The sequence below is a fragment of the Rhinolophus hipposideros genome (genome assembly GCF_964194185.1).
Source record: "Rhinolophus hipposideros genome assembly, chromosome: 9".
In the NCBI taxonomy this organism is placed as follows: domain Eukaryota; kingdom Metazoa; phylum Chordata; class Mammalia; order Chiroptera; family Rhinolophidae; genus Rhinolophus; species Rhinolophus hipposideros.
The window spans coordinates 92,386,588-92,413,479 of record NC_138055.1 but is presented as its reverse complement, the minus strand read 5'-3'; the positions used below and the strand labels follow the sequence as shown (position 1 = coordinate 92,413,479).

Genomic DNA, 26,892 nt, shown 5'->3' with positions numbered 1-26,892 from the left:
GAGTGAGGCTGTGCACAGGACATTTAAGAGGATGACTAGGTTTCCTGCAGCCTTCTGTCTCACCCAACAGGTTGGAATTGCCACTGTTTTTCACAGCCAGATGTTGTGGGGGGTCCTCTTCTTGGCACAAGTACTATGGGCTGGGGAGCCTGGTATGGGGCTGGGGTACCTCACTTCTCTGGAGGAATGGACTTCTGTAGCTGACATATCCCTCCCAATTATCAACTGCCACATGCAGGTGTGGGGTGTGGGGCCAGGCCATTCTGCATCTCCACTCCTCCTACCAGCTTCAACGTAGATGTAGCTGCTACTTTATTTTCTTAGTTATAAAACTTATATTCAGCTAGATAATTTATAATGATGGTGATGTGGCTGGTCTCATCTCTTCCTTCACTTTCTCCAGGCACCTCCACAATCCTTATGAGTTATTAGTGCTAATGGACAGTCAGGACACCTCTGTGCAAGTGGGAGATGGAAGACGCAGAAAATGACATAGGGAAACAGAAAGGTTTTGAATGAAGTGACATTCCCATGGGGAGGACCCCTTAGATTTCTATAGTAAAGCATTCCACTAGCTTGACCAGGCCCCACATGAGGGACTTGGGGTGAAGTGTGTGAAAGGGACCTGGACAATTCATGACTGTCAGCGTCACAGAGCTCTATAGAGTATGCAACTGTTCTGAAGGTGGGATTCAGTCTGGGGCCTAGAGATTATTTTTGTTAATAAACAAAATTTAATTTAGTAAATTTGAGGATCTAATTGGCTTTATTAAAAGATTCATGAATCAGGCAGCATTTCATCCAGCAGAGAGATATACTCAAAGGGGTTATACAAAATGGAAAACTTTTATAGAAAAGAAGGTGGGGCAAGAAAGTCCTCAGCAAGAGTAAAATGAAAGTTCATTAGAGGAAAATAAGAGTTCAGTGAGGATAGTTTCTCATTGCCTAGCTGCAGTGTTTCAGTTGGCTGGTCTTATTGCTGGACAAGAGCAAAATCTCCCTTCCTCCTATTGTGGTAGTAGAGCAGCACTTCCTGTTTGGGAGTGCAAGTTACTCTTCCCGTTGGGGATGTAACTGAATTAACTGATGCTGTAGTTGACAGCTTATTCCTGTTGGAGCCTGTAATTGACATCTTCCTGTTTTGGGTAATTGACTACAAGTGATAGGGTGTATGAATTTCCTCTAAGGGGCCTTCGCAACTCTAGCTTTAGGTGAGGTTTTTCTTTTTGTTTTGTTTTTTATTTGTTTGTTTATTTTAATTTTCTGATTTTCCAGTGTCAACATTTAACAAATGAGAAATACTGCTATCAGTTAACTCCTCCATTGGCCAAGCATACTGTTTCCTGGAACTTCAGAGATAACATTTGTTTGATCTCTTCATAATACTTAAATACCCATGTGGCCAAGTGCATGGCTGTGTTGTTCTGGTGGTCCATTGTTCTCTGGATTGTGGAACTAAAAGATCATCGTTGAATTGATATAGATTGATTTACATACACTCTGACCTGCTACCAAGCAGCAGTCACCTTTAACTGTCTCATCCACAGCCTCACCCAGTATCTCAAACCTCTCAGTATGGCCAATAGTGCACCTCAACATCCAGGAGCAACAAGGAGAGTCTACAAAGATGACAAAATGGCAACACTGACAGACATTGGCACTCACCAAGTCCAAGCCCAAATCTGTAGGAGCTATGAAGCATCTCTGGATCCTTTGCCCTTCCCACTACACTACTTTCATTCATCTTTTAAAATATTCATTCAGTATTGACCGAGAGCCAACTATTGTCAGGTGCCAAGAAGGAACCAGTGAACAAGACACAGCCTCTGCATTCATAGCTTATAGTCCAACAGAGAAAGTAAATAAGAAATGACAGTCTGACGAATGTTACAGAGGGTGAAATACAGGTGCTCCAGGAACAGATGGGAAGGGTCAGAGATGGTCTCCCTGAGGAAGGTTTATTCAACATAAAGATGAAATAACGAGGAGTTGGCTAAGCAAAGGGGAAGTAGAGGCGCTCTCTAGACAGGAAACACAGCCTATGCAAAGTCTTGAATCAGAAGGGAAAGCATAGTGCAGGAGCTGAAGGAAGTCCAAAGTGGCTGGCAGGCAAGGATGTGGAAGGCCCTAGGAGACTAAGCCTCAGGATGGTGAAAAGCTATTGAAGTTTTAAAGCAGAATTATGTTTGTATTTTTAAAAGTTCACATTGTCTGCTCTAAGAATACATTTGGAAGAATGCAGGAAGACCAACTTATGGGGGCAGGGCAGGGGATAAAGATTGTGCATTGTAATCCAGGCAAGAGATGGTGGTGACTGCACCTACTAAGGTGACAGATGGAGCAGAAAGTAGAGTCAACATCACCCTGAGAAGAACTTGCTTTGACTAGCTTGCTTTACCAAGAAGAATGAGAGACATGCAGAGCAGAGACGCCCCAGCGGAGCCTGGCTCAGAGGAGCTGACCTGCAGACCCCTGAGGAAGTCCAGCTAAGCCTCCCAGCCAACTCTAGCTTAGATCAGTCAACTTCTGCCAACCTTCAGACCTATGATAAATTAGTGATTTTTTAAGTTACTGAGTTTGGGGGTAGCTTGTTTTGAAGCAATCGCAATCTAATACAGATAGTATCTAGCATAATATCTAAAGCTATTACTTTTTCAGGGCCACATAGCAAACCAAAGCATAGGTAGAGGAACTTAGCCAAAACAGTGAGTCTCCCATGTGGGGCCATTTCTACAAACATCTTCAGAGTACAAGTTAATCCATTTTGAGGAAAAGTATTGGAAAAACAGGTGTCACATGTCCTACAGAGAAGGGCTTGCAGGTTGCTGGATCCCTATTAGGGTGGACATTAGGAAACAAAGGGGAAAATACAGAAAAGGAGGAGAGAAGAGGGGAGGGGAGGGCGAGAGAGGAGAGGAGAAGAAAAAAGACAGGAGAGGAAGAGAGAGGAGAGGAGAGGAGAGGAGAAAAGGGATAGGAGGGGAGGGGAAAAGAGGGGAAGAGAGGGGTGGGGAGAGGAGGGTAGAGTAGAGTCAACAGGACTTAGTGGTTGACTAGGTCCCAGAGATAGCGAAGTGTAGTAGGAGTTCTAGATTTGGGGTCTGGGTACCTGAATAGATGAAAGGCAGTGGCATAGAGATAGAGGAGGGCCCTATCTGAAGCTTTCTCTTCCTACTGGACTAAAACAATTTCAAATTCAAACAAAAAAACTAAAGTTTGTGAATTTATCTCTTATTTCCAAAGGTTGAAAATACAATTTTTTTATTCATTTTACATGAAAACCACTGGAATAAAACAACTTAAAAGACCATCCTTATAAAGAGATTTTTCCTGTAGCTCTCTGGAGAGCTTCTACTGTGTTTCCCTGAAAATACGACCCAGCCGACGATCAGCTCCAATGCGTCTTTTGGAACAAAAGTTAATGTAAGACCCGGTCTTATTTTACTATAAGATCAGGTCTTCTGTACTACTATAATAATATAATATAATATAATATAATATAATATAATATAATATAATATAATATAATATAATATAATATAATATAATATAATATATACCGGATCTTATATTAATTTTTGCCCCAAAAGATGCATTGGAGCTGATGGTCCGGCTAGGCCTTATTTTCAGGGAAACACGGTAGGTCACAGCGGCCTTTTGTTTAAGTTTAATGTTCCTTGTTTGCTGTGCAGTCATTCTCATCACTCTTCTGCTTCTTGGTGCCAGCATGGTTATCCTCATCATGCTCAGCTCCCCGCTCGCCCACAGCTGCCTCAGCCTCCTCGCCTTCATCGTCTTGCTCCCCATCACCTTCCCCCTCCTCCTTCCTCCTCATCTGCCGCACTGTCAGCCTCCTGCACCCCATTTTGCTCACTAGTGTTCCCATTGGCCGGTGCGCCCCTTCTATTCTCTGCTATCTCCACAGCTCCCTTCTTCTCCTTTAAGTCCTTAGTGGTGATCTCCGAACTGGTGTGCACGGCTGCGTCTGACACGGTGGGTGGGGGGGGGCACGCGAGTGACGCCCATGCCACGGATGAGAAAGAAAGCAAGAGCTGGAGGAGTCTGGCAAAAAAGCAGCGGGAGTCCAGGGCGGCGGAGGTGGCTGGGCAAGCGGGGAGCCGCACGCTGGAGCAATGCACAGATGGCTTTTCAGAGCAGCCAGTCCAGACGAACAGATCTTGACTGAAGACAACCTTATGGACCATTTAGATAACATGTTAAACGTGCAACCTGTTAAACTGTGTCAGTAGCTTCAGGACAGTAGCGCAGCGTGATTTCAAAGCCACACGAAAGGGTCATTGGGAGGGACACATTTGGTGAGATAATGTGCACCAAGGCAGTGGGTATTCATTACTCTGAACAAAAGGCACAGCCCAAAGGAACGGTCTCCTGTGCATCCCTGAGGTCAGCAGATGCCTCCTTGCTAATCTAGTTTTTATCAATTGTTAAAAAAGGATTTAGAGAAAAACTGGAACTTGGTAGAGAAAGCAAAGACTTATGACCTACCATGTTTCCCTGAAAATAAGACCAGGTCTTATATTAATTTTTGCTCCCAAAAGACTCATTAGGGCTTATGTTGAGGGAATGTCATCCTGAAAAATCATGCTGGGGCTTATTTTCCGGTTAGGTCTTATTTTTGGGGAAACACGGTAGCAGGCTTTTCCCCCTGATAGTTTACTCAAAATCTATACGGATAGTGGCTCACCCCACCTCTGACAACAATAGGATTTTCACTTTTCAAACTTTCTGTGGACCTCATTAGTGCTTCAGGGAACCATTCATGAAAATTGCTTCTCATGTTGACGTCCATTTGGGGAGTAAGATGGATGCTCTTGCTTTTGCTCAAGGGCAAAGTTTTAAGTCCAAAGACCCTGGAGACAGAACACAGAAAGAGAACTCTCAGTGGTGAATCCGATTGTGCTCTTTACCATAATAGCAACAGCAAAGTTGGAGTCTGTGTGTCTTAAATTAGTCCACAATCGATGGTTGGCATCACTAGCGCTGGAATTGTATTTATTGTAGTCTTTGTGAACCAGCTGACCTCAGACTTGGCATAGCTGTGGTGACAACACTGTGGCTCATGTTAGTCATGAAGCATTCTGTTTGCAGAGAAGGGAGATTGCCAGGGTTCAGCTGGCTCAGCAGGAAAACAAAGAAAATAGCTTCATACTGTCAACCAATGATCATTGGCACCAATTCAACACAAATAGAAATCCCCACTTTGGGGTGTGCTGAAGAAGGAAACTATGCAATGCAAAGAGTTCAATTGTGATACAACATGGCTGTGAGAATCGCATGGCTGTGGAACAACTCAGTAGTATTGTATCTCAACTATGAAGCAGCAGAGCTGTGAGGTGGCCCTGGGGCAAGGCTTCTCTCCAGCTGGACAGCTCTGCTCTGCTACACACTATGCCAATCTACTCTACTCTACTCCTGTGAGACATACTTGGTGTTTCAATGCCTGCCAGCCAGAGAAACCAGTCTTCACACTTCTGTGGAATGGAAAATGCAATCTTAAAGCCAGCGGGGAACTGACTTATATAGACAGAAGTCTCCGCCCCTGGTCCCTGATTGGTCTCTTCTTATGCAAATAAGGACTCCAAATCCTTGCAGTTTGATTGGTCTAAAAAACATTGTCCTGATTGGTCAGAATGGAGGTGCCCTGATGGGTCAGTGAAGATATTAATGGGGATATAGCTTCCCGGCTCAGATCAGATGGGGGAAAACCTCAGTCCTCTTGGTTAAAACAATTCCAGGAACTCCTTTATAAGGGCTGGGTCAGATGGCAGGAACGCAGTGCAGAGGCAGGCAACTTAGTACAGGCTTCTCCCTGCAGTTTGTGTGAAAGGCCTGTTTAGAAACAGCTGCTAGGTTCTGCTTTTCCTTTGAGGCCAGTTTGCCAACAGGAGCTCTTACTAGGTATCTTTTTTCTCAGGGTTCACACTATAAATGATCTGTGTCCTTTTCCTACTAACATGATGTTCTTTCTTAGAAAGTTTTATGTCACTAAATAGAAACTTTTTTCTCTCATCAGCCAGATGCTACTCTATTTACTTTGAAAGTATCACTTACATGTCTATCAGTTAAGCATTGGTAAAACAGTTCACTATAACTGCCTACTAATTAGTAAATTCATGTTACTTCATCTGTCTCAAATGCAGAGACAGTTTAATACAATATAATTGGTTCTAGATTTTTAAAAGAATTTTACACTTAAGTGCATATATGTAATCTACACAACACATATAGGATGTATGATCAAATATTACAATATTAATGCTAAGACCTTTGTCAAGATTTTCCAAATATACTCTTCCTCTCATACTTCAAACATGTACATTTTAGGATTATTAATTTGCTAATTTTAGCATATTTCCATATTAACACCATAGCCTTACACTTCCTGTTGTACTCTATAAGTAGAAGCTTCTCCAAAGTGTGGAAAGGATATCTCACTAACTCAGACGGCTAAAAATTAAATATTTATTTTTTAAAAAATCAGAGGAAGGAAATATGGTGTGATACTAGGTTTAAGGATGGTGGAAACAAACTAACCACTGGGACTGACAGTTTGAGACCCAGGGAATATCATCATATAAAAGGGGGGTTAACTTCAGCTGGGCATTAATTGATTTGTGATGTTGCTTAAGTCCCCTCAACTTAGATCTTTGTCCAAGTGGGATGGACAGATTCCAGAACCCTAAAAATCTTTCTAGCTCGAAGAGCCTGCAATTCTAGTTAAATGACAGGGAAAGAACTAATTAGCCAGAAATCTTCAGCACCAGTCGCAGGCATTGGTGATCTTGTCTTCTGTGGAGGTTTGGGCTGATTTGGGTGGGAGGAGCTTTCAGGCCAGCCCATGGGGCATGAGAATCCACACTGAGGTTAAGTGGGCAGCGAAGCCCACCAGGTACTCCACAAAGGCACAGCAGACTCCTGGAGGAAATGCCCTTGGCACCTCAGGATCCTTACCAACCTCTGTTCTAATGTCTGTCCCAACAAGTGTGTTCCTTTTTTTTTTCTGAACTGAAAACTTTTTCTCCCTGTTTTCTGCTAGCCTCTGACATTCCTAAAGCAGAATCTGGACCCAGCTGGAAAAAAAGGAGGCATCTATCTCTTGCTGACCCAGCAATAACTTGCCAGTTGCATATCTGCTCAACAGGAATATGGTTCAAAAAGCAAGTTCTGTGTTTGGGGAGAGTGAGCAATTTGTAGTGGAAGCATGTTGTGGGCTGCATGAGCCAGGGGGTCCTTCATCTGAGAATCTTACTTCGTTGTTGGCAAGACCAGCCAAGCATACATAGAACAACTAGAAATGGCCAGGATGGTAGACTGGCTGTTAGAGCAAGAGGACAATCTGCGCTGCAGAGAACTCATGGAGATCCCTAGGTTTGAATAAGCTTCCAAGGGGATTGACCTGTTAGGCAGGGCAGGGAGGACAAAGGACTATGTAAGGAGGCAGAAGAGTGAGTGTGCCCTGGAATAGGAGCACGCCCTGGTTCCTTAGAGACTTTTTATTCAGAAAATAAGGACAGGTTCATAAGGTGGCCCAATGTTATGTGGATGGTCTAGAAAGTCTCATTCATTCCTTTATCTTCCAGCTTTACTTCTTCCTGATGAAAAGGAAAAAAAAGGAAGGGAGGGAGGAAGGAAAGAAGAAAGGAAGACATCCCAGATGCCCATTGTTCCGCCCTCACTGAGGCCTGGCAGAAATCACAGCAAACCCCCTTCCAGAGATCCCCACTGCACTCCTCAGGGCGCTGCCTCCTAGTCTTGGCCCTGTCCAAGCACGATTGCCTCCCTTAGGGTGCTGCCCGCTTCGCCAGTCTCTCTCTCTCTCTCTCTCTCTCTCTCTCTCTCTCTCTCTCTCTCTCTCTCTCTCTCTCTCTCCTTCCTCTTTTGCCACGCACCCACAGGTTGGGTCCTGGTTGGAGTGGGTGCTGTGAAGAGTTCTGAGGAAGGGCAGGATGGCTGGGCTGATGCCCTCCGTGCTTGTTGGTGGGGCAAGCTGTGGCCAGCCAGATTGGCAGTATTTAATGCTAGTAAACTGCACACTTCAACTGGTTAAAGTGGCAAAAATTATGTGCATTTATCACATCAAAAAAACTTGGTAACATTTGAATATAGTATATATAAAATCTTATGGCTTAGAATGGAAAATTCTTAAGCCAAACAAAGGAATGAATCACCAATACATGCTAAACATGGATGAGCCTGGAAGACATAATGCTAAGTATAAGAAGCCAGACATATGAGGCCTGACAACTAAATTCAGAAACTTGTTGCAACAACGTTGCTAACCTTTTTTGATATCAGAGGGATTATTTATTATGAATTTGTACCAACTGAACAAACAGTTGACTATTTGGAAGTGCTGAAAAGGCTGCGTGAAAAAGTTAGACAAAAACAACCTGAACTTTTCACCAACAATTCATGGCGCTTGCATCACGACAATGCACCAGCTCATACGGCACTGTCTGTGAGGGAGTTTTTAGCCAGTAAACAAATAACTGTATTGGAACACCCTCCCTACTCACCTGATTTGGCCCCCAATGACTTCTTTCTTTACCTGAAGATAAAGGAAATATTGAAAGGAAGACTTTTTTATTTTTTTATTGGGGAATATTGGAGAAACAGTGTGTTTCTCCAGGGCCCATCAGCTCCAAGTCATTGTCCTTCAATCTAGTTGTGGAGGGTACAGCTCACTGGCCCATGTGGGAATCGAACCAGTAACCCTGCTGTTCAGAGCTCATGCTCTAACCAACTGAACCATCCAGCTGCCTGGAAAGGAAGACATTTTGATGACATTTAGAACATCAAGGGTAACACGACAACAGCTCTGATAGCCATTCCGGAAAAAGAGTTCCAAAATTGCTTTGAAGGGGGATTAGGCACTGGAGTCGGTGCATAACTTCCCAAGGGGAGGACTTTGAAGCTGACCATAGTGATATTCAGCAATGAGGTATGTAGCACTTTTTCTAGGATGAGTTCCCAAACCTAATTGCCAGACCTCGTAAAGGCCACATATTGTATAATTCCATTTACATGAAATATTCAGCACAGGCAAATCCATAGACTCAGGAATTGGTGGTTGCCAGGGGCTGGGAGGAGGGTGGAACAGAAGAGAGTATTAAATGGATATGGAGTTTTCTGTTTGGGGTGATGAAAATGTTCTGGAATTAAAGAGTGATGTGGTTCACAACTGTGAGTAGACTATAAATGAATTGTACACTTTGAAAATGGTGAATTTTGTGGTACGTAAATTATATCTCAACTTTTAAAATTGTGTGATAAATACACGTTTTTTTTTAAAAAAAGAGTTAACATGGGAAACACATATCCTGAGTATTTTATTTGTTCCCACTCTACTAACCTCTGCAGACAAACACAGACCATCCAAATGAAAATATGCACTATCTATTCACAGCTTGCTCTATACAACAAGTGAATCAGCCAGATCAAGTGTAGTTGGCTGACCCACAGACAGGTGGAGGAAAGAGGAGGAGGAGGAGGAGAGCTTTTTGGTGGAAAATAAAAGGAAGGCACATCCTGCTTTGGATCCGAGCTTGTGATCTTGGGAAGCTGGAGGCAGGCTGACTAGAGGGCAGCATCCTACCTGATTGCCTAGGGGAACATATTTGGCTGTCCGCAGTTTGGTTCCAGATTGGAAGCAGGCTTAAAAAGGAGGAAGCTGTCAGTCATCGATGAAGTCCTGGCATTTGGGCCCTATTATTGCAGAGGTTGTGGTCTGGCTTTCTGGATTGGTTGCTGCTGGTCGTGGGTCAGGGCCTCCTGTGCTGGAAGGTGAGGTTCCCTGGCTCCCAGGGGGGATTTAGAAAATTCTGCATACCATAACCCCTTCTTCATCAACTTCAATCAGTCAGATACTTTGTCGACAGAGAAATTTTAATCAGTGTTTTTATAATTAACTGGAAAAACAATAATGATGAATAACAATGATAATGGTAATTGTTATTACTATAAACCTCAGGATTTTTCACTTGGGTGATTCGTTTTGTAGTGAATCTCAATTATAGCAAAAAAACAACGCTCCGTAAAACAAAAAACACAGAGAAACAACCATATCTAATTATCAGCTTACTGTCTTTTTTCTGCCCCCACCCCCACCGCCGTCCAGCCACCGGGTCGACCTTGTAGCACAGCCGCCAGAGGACACCCAACTGCTGCGCACATAGCCCGGAAGGATCCCGGATCCCGATCGAAGGCAGGGAAGGGCGCACCGCCGCACGGCCAGACGCCCCCTTGTCCCGGTCCACCCCCGGTCGCCTTGCTCTGTCTAGGGCGTCCTCCAGGGCCACCCGCGCGTGCAGAGCCCGTTCCCTGTTTCCGGAGTGAGACTCAAAATTCCCTGGAGGAGCCTCCGACAATCGTAGGTCCTGTGGGACCATGGTCAGGCTCCGGCTCTCCTGCTCGACCCTCCCAGGACGGCTGTGCGGGGCCTACGACCACCAGGCCCCACGCGGGACCGCAGCCGGGCCCTTAGCGTCGGTCACCCGCGGTGGAGGGGACCTTCGCGTGTTGTTTGAACTTCAGGCACCGCCCAAGCAGGCTGCTCCCGCACCTGGTGCCCGTGCGAGAGATGGCACCAGGCGGACCGTCGCCCGCGCGGTGCGCCTCCCACACGCGGAGGGCACGCGGCCAGCTCCGCTCCTACGGCCGTTCCGCCGGGAGCTCCACGGAACAGAAAACTGCCAGGTAACCGGCGTTGCCTACGAAGATGGCAGGGGTGCATGTGGGTGCCCGGGCCGTCAAGGACGCACCCCCGGCGCTCTGTGGGCACAGGTAGTCACGGTCCCAGCGGAAGGAAGACTTGGAGGCCCGCGGACGCCCTGCGCTCTCTCGCCTCGGCCCTCCGGGGCGGGCCCCCGCTCCGATGGAGGACTTGGGGCAGTTTTGACGTTCCCGCGACCACCACGGCGGGCGAGCCAGTGGTGCGCGCGCCGAGAATCCGAGGCCCGTCCGCTTCCAGCCCGCACGCCCTCTCCGGCTGCCCCGCGGGCGAGGGACAGCGGCGCGTGCGGGTGAGCCCGCTGGGCCAGCCACTCGCGGTGCCCAGCGCAGCGGCCGCCTAGCACGCCTGCTCCTGGAGACCAGGCTCGGGCGGAGCGCCGAGGCGCGGGAGCGGCCGGCCTCCTGCGACCCCGCCACGGCGCGGCGGCCGAGCGCGTCCCCGAGGACGCCGCCCGCGCTCCACAGGAGCTCTGGATGCGCTGCCAGGTGGCGCCCGACCAGCGGCGCGAACGCAGCGGGGCACCCGGGCCGCGGGCCCGCGAGCGCGCCGCCTGCCGCCGGCCGCCGACCTCGCGCGGGCCCACGGGGAGAGCGCCTGCGGGCTGCTCGTAGGCGGGGGGGTCCGCCTCGGGCTCTTGGCCCGCGCGGCGTGACGCCGGCGGCAGAGGGGAACTTGGCATTTTTTTCAAGAGGTCCTTTTTTCTGGCAGGGATGGCTGCTGGACACGGGACAGCCTCTCCATGCGACTCCCTGGCCGGCGCAGGTCGCTTCCGAGCTCCAGAGGGGACGTGGAAAATTTACCAAAGACATCGGCAAGCGGGGACGCCTGCCCAGGCTTCCCAGAGCAGCAGGAGCGTTCCCAGATCCCCTGCGGACTTGGAAAGTGCTGCGGGGCTTGCGGGGCGGGGGACGCGGGCTGTAAACTAAAACTATGAAAGTACCCCTGGAAACATGGGTGACGCGCTTTTATAATGTAATTTCAAAGTGGAGAGCTTTCTAAAGCATACTAAAAAAACAAAGCCCAGAGTCATAAAGGAAAGATTAATAAACTTGACCCCATAAAGTTGAAGCAAAATTGATATCTATGTATACCACAAGCAAAATCAAATGACAACAAACAGGTGTGGGGAACATTTGTACAAATACATATGTAATCAGATTATTGATTTCAGGATTACTTATAATAACAGTTGGGGGAAAATTAGCTTTAGGATTCCACAAATTCCAGTACATCCACACAATAGAACACTTAACAATTTGTGTCTTGGTTTATTTATATGTTTTAAATGAGGAAGATCACTGACATGGAAAGATATTGATGATAAATTGTTAAATGAAAATACTTGTAGAACTTTTAGTGGTGTACGTGCATTTTTTTTTTTTAAAGAAAACCTATGGGAAAGCAAAGGAATTAGAATAGCTACAGTAATTTTGAAAAAAAATTAAATAAAATCTTTCATATATCCTGGTGTTTGGAGCAAAAAGGACAGTGTCTTCAGAAACAAAGACGGACCACACCTGCTCCTCCTCTGCCTAGGCCTACTAGAGTTCCCAGGCAGGGGCCTGGCATCCCAGCCCCTCAGCCTCCCTGCTCCACCCAGACCCAGATCCATCCAGCTACGAGTGGGACCCCGACTCTGCAGGCCTGTGCCCCCTAAATCCTCAGCCTCTTCCTTCATACCAGTAGTCGGTAACAATTCACTCAGCTACTCAACCATCAAAGCCAGGGGCTGCCAGCTCCAACCTATGCCAGTGTGGTCCTTCTCTCCGTGAGCAGTGGGCTGCTTTCTTGTGGGAAGTACATTCCCTTCACACAGCAGGTATGAGCCACAGGGACAACTGAATCTTTGCACCTGGACCCATCATATAAACTTCATGTTCACTCAACTCCCAAGGACAAGACCAGCTGAGGTTTCAGGTTCTTTTCACATTCCTGGCCACTGCTCCCATGAAACATGGAGGTGCACTGGAGTGCCAGGAAGAAAGGAGAAACACCACACACACACACTGTGGGGACAGAGTCCCAGAGAGCAGTTTCCCGCCTCACGTTGAAAGGTGCTGATTCGGGTAGTAGATGGCCGTCAGCTGTGACTAATTGACCATCAGCTGTAACCAGTGAGCCAATTAGCCACTGATATAACTGCCGCCGCTGCGTTGGTTGGTCAGTTGTTTGGCAGGCAAAGAAGCAGACAGCAGGTTGCAGGTTGTGTGAATCCAGCCGTCAGTGAGACTATAGTGGTATGAGTCCCCTACCTATGGCTCCGTGGGTGTTCCTTTTTGGCCTAGCCACATCCTGCGTCCTTGTGTGGAGAGCGGGACTAGAGACCCCGCAGGCCGCCTGGCACAACAAATGGCGCAGCGAGCAGGGTCTCCCGCACGACACACACTGTTGGGCGGGGCAGCCTGCGGGGTCTCTGCTCCCGCTCCCCACATAAGAACGCAGAACATGGTGAGGCCAAAAAAGGAACACCCAGGGAGCCATAGGTAGGGGAGCCACACCACTATAGTCTCTCACTGGAGGCTGGATTCACATGACGCGCAACCCGCTGTCTACCCCTTCTGCCAACCGACCGACCCCTTGCTAACTGCACTCTGCCGTGCTAACTGCAATCCACACTTGCCAACCACCACCTTCTTGCTAGCCCCCATTTTCTGCTAGTGTAGCCATGGCAGTCATATTAGTGGCCAATGGCTCACTGGTTACAGCTGACGGCCAACTAGCCACAGCTGATGGCCAGCCAATCACAATTGATGGCCATTTGCTACCTGGGCCAGCACCTTTCCACGTGAGGCCCAGAGCCTGGAAACTGCACTCCTGGCTCTGTACACACACACACACACTAGGAGTCAGTCAGAACTCCTGCCAGGGCCAACCCCCGGAGGAGTAAAAAAAGAGATCATCATTGTTAACTCTTCTTGGGTCCCTTGGGCTGACAGCCCTAGCTGAGGCAGATTCTGGTTGTTTTATTGGTCTTACTATGGGGCAGTGAGAGCTTGGAGCTTCCTAGTCTGCCATTTTGCTGACCAGTGTCCTAATTTTAGTGTGTCTACTGTATTCCTTCTCAATACACAGTCAAAATTCAGCAAACATACTCTACATACAGTACATTCAATTTTCAAGTTTGAACCAAAGTTAATAACACAGACGGAAACTGGGTTATTGTGAACAAGTTTGATAAAAAAAATTTATTTATATTTTTGAAGCTATCAAAAATCTCCAAGTATAACCTATAAAAATTAATATGTGTAAAATTAGGGAAAAAATGATTCCCCATTGCACCTGGTTCAATCCCCTCCCCAACTCCAAAGCTGCACAGCCTCCTCCCAGCACCGCAGGCACCCAGGCAGTACTCACCTGATGAGACATCTGCCTCCCACTGGTCAAGGAACTTCTGCCCTCACTCGATTCTATCTCCTGCAATCACACATGCCGAAAGCCATTGCAGGCACTAGTGAGGAAATTATTTCTTCACCAAGCCCAGGGGTGACTTTTTTAAAAAAGGATAACCAATCCCATCTCTTCTGAGAGAACACAGCCTCAAGAGAGCCTGGAAGAACACCTCCAAAGGGTCCTCCAGTATTGGAGGGCGCCTGGCTGCCATGCATACACTGCCTATTGTGTATGCATGGACCACTTTGGTCCTGGTCAGAGGGCACAAAGAACCAGGCTGGTGTGGGAGAGGCCAGGGCCCAGGAGCTGGCTTTGAGGAAACAAGGCACAAGCCTTATTAAAAGCCCTCATCTATACATATGCACATTTCCCTTGTGAAGGCTTAGCTGGGAGAATATGACCTGCTTTTTTGGAGCGTAGCCAGGCGGCCAGGCCAAGGTTCCCATCAATGAAAGACACCTGGACATCTTGATTGCTGGAGACGTTACCGGACTTGTAAAACCAGGTTTTTGAGTCTCAATGTCATAGAAATGAACACTGAACTCAGAATAATTGAGCAGATAGACTTTATGAGAGAGAGAGAGAGACTTGTACACAAGAGAGCATAAAGAAAAAGCATGCTCCCTGAAGACTTTTTGTGAGAAGTGGGAAGGGGCTCAAGAATGAGGATGTGGCTCCTACTCCTATGATGTCTGCAAGTAGTCATAGGTTTCCATCACAAGATGTTTCCATGGTTCATGATCCCTGCCAAAGTCCTGTAACACAAAGGTTTACGCAAACGTCGATTAGCCCTTGTATTTTTAAATGACCAGTGCTCAGTTGCAGAGTTAAAATATTATCGGTTTCTTCCTCAGAGGCTGTGGGCACTGAGTTAAACCTTAACTAAAATGTCAGCCAGGAGGGAAGGGGTCAGACCACAGTTAAAAATGAAGTCTTGGTATTACATAAGATGGAGTCTCTCTTCTTTTAACTATTTTATACTAGCTCAGAGACACAGGGGACTTTTTCAGGCAGCAAGACCAAATGGAGACTGTCTGGACTGTGGCCACGTTAAAGCCACCACTCACGAGGATTTCCAAGAAGGGTGGGAACTCTCTTTACACTGGGAACTCTCTTTACACTGGGAGATTGGCAGGGGTTTGGGAACCATCCAAAGAGCTCCCAGGCCTGGGAAGCCCCTGGCTGCCCCATGTGCTTATTATACACACACAGACTGAGCTGGTCCCGGGCAGTGGCACAAGAAACCAGGCAGGTTCAGGGGGCCCTGGGTCCCAGGAGCAGGCTCTATGGGAAAAGGCATAGGCTTATTTAAAAGCCCTCACATTCACACATGCACATTTCTCTCTGAAGGCTGAGCTGCGAGAGTTTAGCCTGACTTCTTAGAGCAAAGCTGAGTTGCCTGGCCAAGGTTCCCTTTAATGATTGACACTTGAAAATCTTGATGGCTGGAGAAGCCAGAGACTACAATAGGCAACAAGTCCAAATAGGGACTGCCTGTGCTTTGGTCACTTTATAGCTGCCTTCTCACAACAATTTCTATGAGGTGTAGGGGCTCCCTCCATTATGGGGCTATACAAAGGGTCAGCAACTGTCACGCAGGGTACCCTGCTCGCTGCGCCATTTGTCGTGCAGGGTCTCAGCTCCCACTCCCCGCCCAAGAACGCAGGACACGGTAAGGCCAAAAAGGAACACCCACGGAGCCATAGGTAGGGAAGTCAAACCAATATATTCTCGCTGGCGGCTGGGCTGGAGACACAGGAAACAGGATCTACATAATCTGCCTAACAGCAGTCCGCGCTTGCCAGCCACCATCTTCTCGCTAGCCCCCATTCCTTTCCTGCTAGCGTAGCCACAGCCGTTATATTAGTGGCCAATGGCCTACGGGTTACAGCTGACGGCCAACTAGCCACAGCTGCTGGCATCTGATCACAGTTGATGGCCATTTACTACCCGAGCCAGCACCTTTCTATGTGAGGCCGAGAGCCTGGAAACTGTTTTTTGGGGTTTTGTCCCCACAGCAACCATTCCAAAACAGCCGCCAGTCCTGGAGGGATCCTGGCTGCACAGGCGCTTGGGCTTGTGCAGACCACGATGGACCTGGGCAGCAGGCTCAGGAATCAGGCAGGTGTAGGGAGAGGCCAGGGCCCAGGAGCTGGCCTGTGGGAAACAAAGCATAAGCCTTATTAAAAGCCCTCAGTCACACACATGCACACTTCCCCCCTTAAGGATTAGCTGGGAGAATCTGGACTCGTTGCAGTGGTAAGGCCAGGTGGCCAGGTCAAGATTCCCTCCAATGAAAGACACCTGACACTTGATGACTGGAGAAACCGAGGACTTTTTCAAGCATCAGGTCTAAATGGGGACTGACTGGACTGTGGCCACTTTAAAGCTGCCACTCTCAAGGATTTCTAGTTGGTGTGGGGGCTCCCTCCATTCTAGAAGATATGCAGGATATTGCGACTTCATGGCTTTTCGCATCCCTCTTTGTTTTTTTAATGACGTCTTTTGAGCAGGAGTTCTGAGTTACGTGATCATATTTATGAATCTTTTTCTTTGTGATTTACACTTTGTGTGACATTTTAAAGAAGTTCTTCACTCTCCTGATGATATGGGAGAGCCCCCTCACTATAGGAATTTTAACTCTCCTTTTCCCTGGTTTCTTAGCTCCCTACTCCCTGGTCTTAATCACTTTTTAAATCAGTTTCTTAATCTTAAACTAAAGATTGCTCCCATCCTGAATCGTAGAATGTCTCTCACTCCCTGCTTCAGATAACTACCCACAAGCCTGTGATTTAAGCTTGTTGCTTGTAATCATTGTGGCCCAGCATTCTCTCTAGGCCATTCCAGACCCAACTCCTGGGTAAACAACGCCACCTGACTAACTAGTACGGAGCTAAACGGGCTTTCACCCTGCGTCAGTACCATTGAGTCCTGCTCCTTGGGCCAGCGCTTTTAGTCTATTAACCAAATCTATCTCTCCTCATCTAGGGGCCATCGGGCTACAAGTGAGACCCCAGCAAGGCTTCCAAGGCACCCCAACCAAGGAGGCCAGTGCAGTCTTCCAGGAAATGCCGAACCCCTTCCCCTCATCTAAGATCAGAGGCAGTGAGTTTCCAGGCTCTCGGACTCACATAGAAAGGTGCTGGCTCGGGTAGTAAATGGCCATCAACTATGATTGGCTGGCCATCAGCTGTGGCTAGTTGGCCGTCAGCTGTAGCCAGTGAGCCATTGGCCACTAATATAACTGCTGTGGCTACGCTAACAGCCAGCACAAAGGGGCTAGCAAGAAGATGGTGGCTGAGCCTGCAAGTGGCGGAGTGAGGATTGCAAACAGTGTGGATCCAGCCTCCAGTGAGACTATACTGGTGTGACTCCCCTACCTATGGCTCCCTGGGTGTTCCTTTTTGGCCTCACCATGTCCTGCGTTCTTGTGTGGGGAGCAGGACCAGAGACCCCGCCTGATACCCCGCACAACAAATGGCACAATGAGCAGGATACGGTGCTGGCCAAAGCTCTCCGAAGTGCGGTGGAGCAGTTTGTGCGTATGAACACTCAGTCTCAGGAAGACCAGGAGGAGCAGCTACCGGAGAGCTGGACCCCCATGGAGGGGTGGGAAGATGTGGACGGTTCCCCAACCAGCAGAGGCCGGAGAAAGCGAAGGTTATTGCGGCTCTGTGGGCTGGAAAGTGCTTGCTGAGGCAGCCCGGATGCAGGACTTTTAGTCCCAGGAGGAAACGCTTGCTGAGTCCTCATTGGGAGATGAGGGTGAGGTCAAGGTCGTCCCTCACCCCCAGGACAGCCCTGGTGAAATGACTATGGACTATGGGGAATTGCCTTCCATCCCTGATTTAATGGACAGCTTGACTGTTCGGGAACATACCACCATGTAGTGGGACTGGCGGATGTTTGCTTTTGTCTTGATTGGCCGCCATCGAGAATATGTAAGCACCTTGACTGTGAGCCGCTGTTGTTCCAGCACGGTACCCTGAGAGGCCCAGAGAGAGTGGCAGAGAAAGTGGCAGTGCCCTGAGAGCCCTGGCTGTGCCCGGGGAGACTAGTGGTACCCTAAGAAACCCAGGAAGTCTGGCTGTGCCCAGAAGTACTGGTGGTGCCCTGAGAAACTCTGGCTGAGCCCAGATAGACTGGCAGTGCCCTGAGAGCCCTGGCTGAGCCCAGGAAGTCTGGCTGAGCCTAGAGAGAGTGGCAGTGCCCTGAGAGCCCTGGCTGTGCCCGGGGAGAATAGTGGTACCCTAAGAAACCCAGGAAGTCTGGCTGTGCCCAGAAGTACTGGTGGTGCCCTGAGAAACTCTGGCTGAGCCCAGATAGACTGGCAGTGCCCAGAGAGCCCTGGCTGAGTCCAGAGAGAGTGGCAGTGCCCTGAGAGCCCTGGCTGTGCCCAGAGAGAGTGGCAGTGCCCTGAGAACCCTGGCTGAGCCCAGGAAGTCTGGCTGTGCCCAGACAGAGTGGCAGCGCCCAGAGAGCCCTGGCTGAGTCCAGAGAGAGTGGCAGTGCCCTGAGAGCCCTGGCTGTGCCCAGAGAGAGTGGCAGTGCCCTGAGAGCCTTGGCTGAGTCCAGGAAGTCTGGCTGTGCCCAGAGAGAGTGGCAGTGCCCTGAGAACCCTGGCTGTGCCCAGAGAGAGTGGCAGTGCCCTGAGAGCCTTGGCTGAGTCCAGGAAGTCTGGCTGTCCCCAGAGAGAGTGGCAGTGCCCTGAGAACCCTGGCTGAGCCCAGGAAGTCTGGCTGTGCCCAGAGAGAGTGGCAGTGCCCTGAGAGCCTTGGCTGAGTCCAGGAAGTCTGACTGTGCCCAGAGAGAGTGGCAGTGCCCAGAGAGCCCTGGCTGAGTCCAGAGAGAGTGGCAGTGCCCTGAGAGCCCTGGCTGTGCCCAGAGAGAGTGGCAGTGCCCTGAGAGCCTTGGCTGAGTCCAGGAAGTCTGGCTGTGCCCAGAGAGAGTGGCAGTGCCCTGAGAACCCTGGCTGAGCCCAGGAAGTCTGGCTGTGCCCAGACAGAGTGGCAGCGCCCAGAGAGCCCTGGCTGAGTCCAGAGAGAGTAGCAGTGCCCAGAGAGCCCTGGCTGTGCCCAGAGAGAGTGTCAGTGCCCTGAGAACCCTGGCTGAGCCCAGGAAGTCTGGCTGAGCCCAGGGAGAGTGGCAGTGCCCTGGGAGCCCTCGCTTGTCGCATAGATTGTGAGACGAGACCCTGTAGGGCTAGAGTGTGGGGACAGAACCCCAGAAAGCAGTTTCGAGGCTCTCGGCCTCACATAGAAAGGTGCTGGCTCAGGTAGTAAATGGCCATCAACTGTGATCGGATGGCCATCAGCTGTGGCTAGTTGGCCGTCAGGTGTAACCAGTGAGCCATTGGCCACTAATATAACTGCCATGGCTACGCTAGCAGCAAATGAGGGCCAGCCAGGAGATGGTGGCTGAGCTGGCAAGTGGCGGAGTGAGGTTGCAGATAGTGTGGCTCCTGCTTCCTGTGTCTCTGGCCCAGCTGCCAGCGAGAATATAGTGATATGACTCCCCTACCTATGGGGACTCCCTACCATGGGTGTTCCTTTTTGGCCTCACCATGTCTTGCGTTCTTATGTGGGGAGTGGGAGCTGAGACCCTGCAGGCCGCCCCGCACGACAGCAAGAGTACCGTGGATCCCAAATAGGCAGGGACAGTGACCACATTCAGCAGGAAACAGATGCAGAAGGAGACCTCCTGTCCTTCAACTTCCCATAGAGAGTTATGGGGGTCATGCCTCTCAGGGGAAATGAGGCAGGCAGTTAGAGACAGGAATGGGGTCTCCAGACATTCCTGCACATTCAACACGGCGTATGGAGAGCAACCGCCCAAAGACCTCCCCGAAACCTCCCCTCTATGCCCAAATTTCCCCCTTGTCTGCCATAACCATTAACCACTATGAAAACATTGGAAGACATAAACTACCTAACTAGATTAGACTGGTCACTCACATGTGCTCAGTAAAGGTTACAACGACCTTCATCTCACCTGGGCCTCATTATACCATCATTATAATATCATACATATGCCCAGAAGTTCATTAATATCATTATATTATAGCAGACTGAATTCTGGGAAGGAACATGCACAGTCCAAAAAGATGAGGTACTAGCCCCTTGTCAATCACAGGTGCCAATCAAGTGGCCCCACATCTAGAGAGGAGCCTCCCGTTCTAAAAAAGGAAATAAAGACTCCAAGTCGTAGCCAGTCAGCGCCTTTGAGCCACGCTGTGCTGGGGCCCACTCCTGTCTCTTTGGAGTGTACTTTCACTTCTAATAAACGGCCCTTTTTTCACCACTGCCCTTTCGTGTCCCACTCAATTCTTTGTTTGGAATACCAAGAACCTGGACACTTCACTGAGAAGGGGCTCTTCTCCAGTAACACTGACATCATTAGAAGATTTTCTAATGTATGCTTCTAAAGATTTCGTGGTTTTTGTCTTTCACTTTTAATGTCAGTTTACCTGAAATTGATATTTACTCATTATCTCATGAAAAGCAGCTTTTCATCTGGCAAAGCCTGTAAGGGACGAGGCCATAATTACCCCTCCTCACATTCTCCTTCACCCACAGCTGCGATGTGGACTGAAGATCCATCTCTGGAGGCCATAGAGCTACAAGAAGGACAGAGTAGGACAAGGGGGGCAAGAAAGGTGGGGACTGCACGGGTGGTGCACGGGTGGTGCATGGGCGGTGCGGAAGCTCTCTTTAAGGAGGGCCCATTAGAGTGGAAGCTGTAAAGACGGTGAAGGAATGAGCCTTGTCACCCTAAAGAAGCACCTTTCAGAAAAACCAAAGAGAAAATGGAAATGCTCTGTAGCAGGAGGGTGCCTGGAGACATCAGAGAATGGCCAGGTGACCAGTGTGGTGGGAGTGCATGGAGTAAGGTGGAGAGGGGTGCCAGCATCTGGTTTATTTCCACAAGCTGCTCCCCTCCAGATCAGTCTCTACCCCCTACCTGCTTGGAAAACGTCTTGCATTTAAAGAAGTAACTCAAATGTCACCCCATCTGAGAAAACTGTGGGGGCTTCCTGTGACTCAAGGGAAAGGGAGAGTCTGCTGCATTGTGATGGCTTTATGTTCTGTTTTACCACTAGTCCTTGAGATTACTAGAGACAGATTTTGTTTTGTTTTTTATCTTTGTATCTTTAGTGGTAAGAATTGTTACTACTCAGTAAATATTGAATAAATGAACAAATTAATGCAAGAATGAGTCACTGTAACATTTCTTTTGTCTGCCCCTTGACTCAGTGGTAACCAAGTGTAGCAGGAGCCCAGGGTCACTGCTCAACAGAATCTAGAAATGGTTGATTCTGCCTTTCCCTATATAGAAGCATCTTAGGAATGAGCCTCAGGCCACAGCCTCCAGCCAGCTCCCCTCAGTGACACTTGGTGAGTGGCCAGCCCTTCCATCTCTCTGTGCTCTGCCCAGTGGGTGCTGAGGCTGATGGGCAGAGTGAGTTGACCTTTCACGTGTTTTTGACCTCTCCCCTTGGCTCACAGGTGGCTACCAGATACAGAGAACTAAAAGACTGAAGTCATTATCTTCCTGAAGTTGGAAGGAACCCCAGGACCCTGGTAGATCTGAGTTTGCTTCAGTTGAGAAGAGTATCAGCTTGTCCCTGGACAGAATGGCTGGCCCTGCTGTCCTGGTCATCTTCGCCTTACAGACAGCCTCCTGTCATTTTAACCTTGACTCTGCCTGTTCCCACGTCTCACTGGGATTTCCTCCATGTCATAGTCACTGCTGTTCTTCATCGTAAGCGCAGGAAATAGATATCTGCTTCCTGACACTGAGAATCCCTGGAACACTGAGTGATATGGCCAGCCCTGGCTTTAAAGCTACAGTGATGAGCAGCGACCTGGCCAGCACTGCCATGTAGTCAGGGTGGGCAGAGTGGGCAAAGACTCTTGAGACATGACAAGTCTTGCACACAGTAGGACCAAGGAACAGGATGACTGAGGGTCCCCAGAGGTTCAGGATTCCTGAGAGCAGACCATGCCTAGGAAAAGGCAGAGCCCTCAAAACAAAGGGAGAGGGGGATTTGACAACTGAGTCTTGAATGTGAGTCAGATACAGTGATGGCGACGAGGAAAATGAGTTAGGGGAAGAGAAGCAACACAGGGATGGGGCACAGTGCAATTGCAGGAGCACATCAGAAAGAGAACAGAGTGGAGAGGACAGAAGAGGGTGGGCTTGGACAGTAAGTTTCGTGCAGAAAGCTCGGCCACGCTTGGTGAGGGGACTGGCACCATTATCCGGTCTGCCACCTGTAGAGTAATGAAACATGGCAAGGCAGTATACAACTTAATAATACTAAATCTTTGATTATTCTCAAGTAATTCCTTTGTTTCTGAAAAGCTCATGTAGGTACTTACATTCAGTTTCTTTTTTGTATAAAGATCTGAACATTGACCTCATGCCCCATCTGGCAATTAAAATAAAAGATAGACCTAGGTTTGAATCTCAGCTCTGCCTCATATTACCTATGACTTAGAGCAGGCGCCTTACCCCACCTAGGCCCTATTTCCTTTTTTGTAAATGGGGCATGGTAACCTCGACTTGAGGATTAAGTAAGAAAGTGCATCTGAAAGTCTAAAGTGCCTGGGACCTAATAGGTATGCAGTGTTATCATACTTATTATTAATTTCATATTTTCAGTGTGAAGTCAGAGACTTTTTGCAAAGGGCATTCTGATAACTGGACATAATAAATTCTCTTCACCTCACTGGAATGGATCCCAGGCAGCAAGCAGCCTCACTCAAGCTTTACTCTTCTCCATCATGGCTGGCATTCTTGTTCCTGTCCAATTCCCCTCTCCTTTCCTCTTCCCTGCCTTTGATGTGGATTTCTTCTTAGTGTTGAATTCTGTACCCCATTGTGGCCAGTATTAAATGTTCAATCCCCTCCCCGTGGGAACACTGACCAACATTAAGCACGAGGGGGGCTAGCCATCTTGTAAAATGGGAAGTTTTGGAGCTCATTTCAGCTGCCTGTGTAGCTTTCTCACCATCCCCCAGGAGGCCAGTGTGCAGCCTCCATTTCTACCCAGGACCTTTGTGAAGCCTGTATTCATGTAGAACCTGGGAGTCCTTCACAGATGGCTTAGCATGGAGTTATTTTAGAGGTCTTTCCTCGCACAGGCTTATATAACTGGAGGTTGTATATGTTGGCAAATTATCTGACTTTCTTTCAAAATGTTAGAAAACAAAATTCAACTGAGTATGTTTTAAAGATCTTTTGGCTTTATTAAGCAATTCATGAATTGAGGAGCATCCAATCTAGCAGATAGAAAGAGGCTCCAAAAAGCTATACAAGGCAAGAGATTTTATAGGCAGAAGGGCAGAAGAACAAGGAAGTTACACCAGGCAAAAAAAGTGGGTTGATTATTGCAAGATTAGTTTCTTTATAGTGGGTAGCAGGGGTCTGTCTATTAGGCAAATTACCTAACTGGTGCTGATCAGGAAATTCCTTATTGACTGGTTTAAGGTTCTATTTCTGGGAGAACCCAAATGTAATTAAGCTAAATCTTGGTTTAGTGGCATGGGACTTAGCACAAGCAACTCCATTTTGAGCCTGTTGTCTTGTTTTTTTAAAAAGGTAGCTAACCAGCAGATATACTTATTAAGACTACAGAAATTATCATTCAGAGTCCAAACATTTAAACTTGGTAACTCAATGGCAGAAGAAATAATTGAACGAAAGCTTGTTACCTTATAATTTTCTTCTGGAAGGTCCAAAATCATTTCCTGGTTGGCCATTAAAGCCACATTATTGATGCATTCTCTCTAACCGCAGCACAGCAGACCCTGTTCTCATCCATAAACTCTCCAAGATCTGTAATTACTCACCCATTCAACAGAGTGGGTGACATGCTTAGATTAACCCCACACCTTGCACAACAGTCTGACATTTGGAAGGATAAGTCATATCCTTTCCTCCTAGACCAGAATAAAAAGCCGATCCACTAATTGCTGGTGAACCCCTCAGAGACTCAAACAAAGTCATTCTTGGCTATATTTGCTGACTTTTTTTAAATTTATTGGGGCGACAATTGTTAGTAAAATTACATAGATTTCAGGTGTACAATTCTGTATTACATCATCTATAAATCCCATTGTGTGTTCACCACCCAGAGTCAGTTCTCCTTCCATCACCATATATTTGATACCCCTTTACCCTCATCTCCCTCCTCCCACCACCCTTACCCTCTGGTAACCACTAAACTATTGTCTGTGTCTATGAGTTTTTGTTTCTTTATTTGTCTTGTTCTTTTGTTGTTTTTGGTTTATATACCACATGTCAGTGAAATCATAGGGTTCTCTGCTTTTTCTGTCTGACTTATTTTACTTAGCATTATACTCTCAAGATCCATCCATGTTGTCACAAATGTTCCTATATCACCTTTTCTTACTGCCAAATAGTATTCCATTGTGTATATATACCATAACTTCTTTATCCATTCATCTATCGAAGGACATTTTGGTTGTTTCCATGTCTTGGCCACCGTAAACAAAGCTGCAATGAACATTGGAACACATGTATCTTTACGTATAAATGTTTTCAGATTTTTGGGGTAGATACCCAGGAGAGGGATTGCTGGGTCATATGGTAATTCTATTCGCAATTTCTTGAGGAACCTCCACACTGCCTTCCATAGCGGCTGCACCAGTCTGCATTCCCACCAACAGTGTATGAGGGTTCCTTTTTCTCCACAGCCTCTCCAACACTTGTTTCTATTTGTCTTGTTGATGATAGCCATTCTAACTTGGGTGAAGGGATATCTCATTGTGGTTTTTATTTGCATTTCTCTGATAATTAGTAATGTTGAGCATTTTTTCGTATGTCTATTTGCCATTTGTATGTCCTCTTTGGAGAAATGTCTCTTCAGGTCCTCTGCCCATTTTTCAATTGGTTGTTTGTGTTTTTGTTGTTGAGTTTCATGATTTCCTTGTATATTTTGGATATTAGCCCCTTATCGGAGGCACTGTTTGCAAAAATCTTCTCCCATTCAGTCGGTTGCCTCTTTATTTTGTCAATGGTTTCTTTTGCTGTGCAGAAGCTTTTAAGTTTCATATACTCCCATTCATTTATTTTAGTTTTTACTTCCATGCCTTTGGAGTCAAATACGTAAAATGCTCTTTGAATCCAAGGTCCATAAGATTAGTACCTATCTTTCCTCTATGCAGTTTATTATTTAAGGTCTCATGCTTATAAAATGGTCTTTGATCCATTTTGAATTAATTTTGGTACATGGTGACAGATAACAGTCCAGTTTCATTCTTTTGCACGTGGCTATCCAATTCTGCCAGCACCATTTATTGAAGAGGCTGTCTTTTCTCCATTGAATGTTTTTTCTTCTTTGTCAAAAATTATCTGTCCATATATATGCGGGTTTATTTCTGGGTTCTCAATTCTGTTCCATTGGTCTGTGTGTCTCTTTTTCTGCCAATGTCTTGCTGTTTTGATTATTATTGCCCAGTAGTACAAGCCAAAGTCAGGGAGTGTGATAACTTCAGCATTTTTCTTTTTTCTTAGGATTGCTTTGGCTATTTGGAGTATTTTGTGGTTCCATACAAATCTGATGTTTTTTGGTTCTATTTCTCTTTCAAATGCCATTAGGATTTTGATAGGGTTCACATTAAATCTGTATATTGCTTTGGGTAATATAGCCATTTTAACTATGTTAATTTTCCAATCCATGAGCATGGACTGTCTTTCCATTTCTTTGTGTCTTCTTCAATTTGTTTTAAAAAATGTCTTATAGTTTTTAGTGTATAGATCTTTCAGATCCTTGGTTAAGTTTATTCCTAGGTATTATATTCTTTTTGTTGCAATTGCAAAAGGAATTGTTTTATATTTCTTTTTCTGAGATTTCATTGTTAGTATACAGGAATGCAATGGACTTTTGTACGTTGATTTTTGTAGCCAGCAACTTTACTGTTTTCGTTGATTGTTTCTAACAGCTTTTTGGTGGAGTCTTTAGGTTTTCTATATATAGCATCATGTCATCTGCAAAGAGTGATATTTTAACTTCTTCATTCCCAATTTGGATGCCTTTTATTTCTTTCTCTTGCCTGATTGCTCTGGCGAGGACTTCCAACACTACGTTGAAAAGCAGAGGTGATAGGGGACAGCACTGTCGTGTTCCTGAATATAGAGCAAAGGGCTTCAGTTTTTCACTGTTAATTATGAGATTAGCTAAGGGTTGTCACATATGGCCTTTATTATGTTAAGGTATTTTCCTTCTGTAACTATTTTGTTAAGTATTTTAATCATAAATGGATGTTGTATCTTCTCAAACGCTTTTTCTGCATCAATTGATAGAATCATATGATTTTTGTCCTTTATTTTGTTTATGTGATGTACCACATTGATGGATTTGCGAATGTAGAACCATCCTTGTGCCCTGGGGATGAACCCCACTTGGTCGTGATGAATAATCTTTTTAATGCATTGTTGTATTCGATTTGCTAGAATTTTGTTTAGGATTTTAGCATCTGTATTCATCAGAGATATTGGTCTGTAGTTTTCTTTTTTTGTGTTGTCTTTACCAGGTTTTAGTATCAGGGTAATGTAGGCCTCATAAAATGAGTTAGGGAGTACTGTCTCTTCTTCAATTTTTTGGAAGAGTTTGAGCAGGACAGGTATTAGATCCTCTCTGAAGGTTTGGTAGAATTCACTAGTGAAGCCATCTGGTCCCGGACTTTTGCTTTGGGAAGGTTTCAGATGACTGATTCAATTTC

At 47.0% G+C, this 26,892-nt stretch overlaps 1 protein-coding gene across 1 annotated transcript; it reads left to right on the top strand.

The window, feature by feature from the left end:
• The first annotated feature begins 10,138 nt into the window (after positions 1 to 10,138).
• Positions 10,139 to 12,107, top strand: LOC308502397 (uncharacterized protein). Its single transcript, XM_081060222.1, has 2 exons — positions 10,139 to 10,716; positions 11,462 to 12,107. The coding sequence occupies exons 1-2, from the start codon at positions 10,408 to 10,410 to the stop codon at positions 11,672 to 11,674; spliced, it is 522 nt and encodes a 173-aa protein (XP_080916348.1). The 5' UTR covers positions 10,139 to 10,407; the 3' UTR covers positions 11,675 to 12,107.
• Positions 12,108 to 26,892: the final 14,785 nt, after the last annotated feature.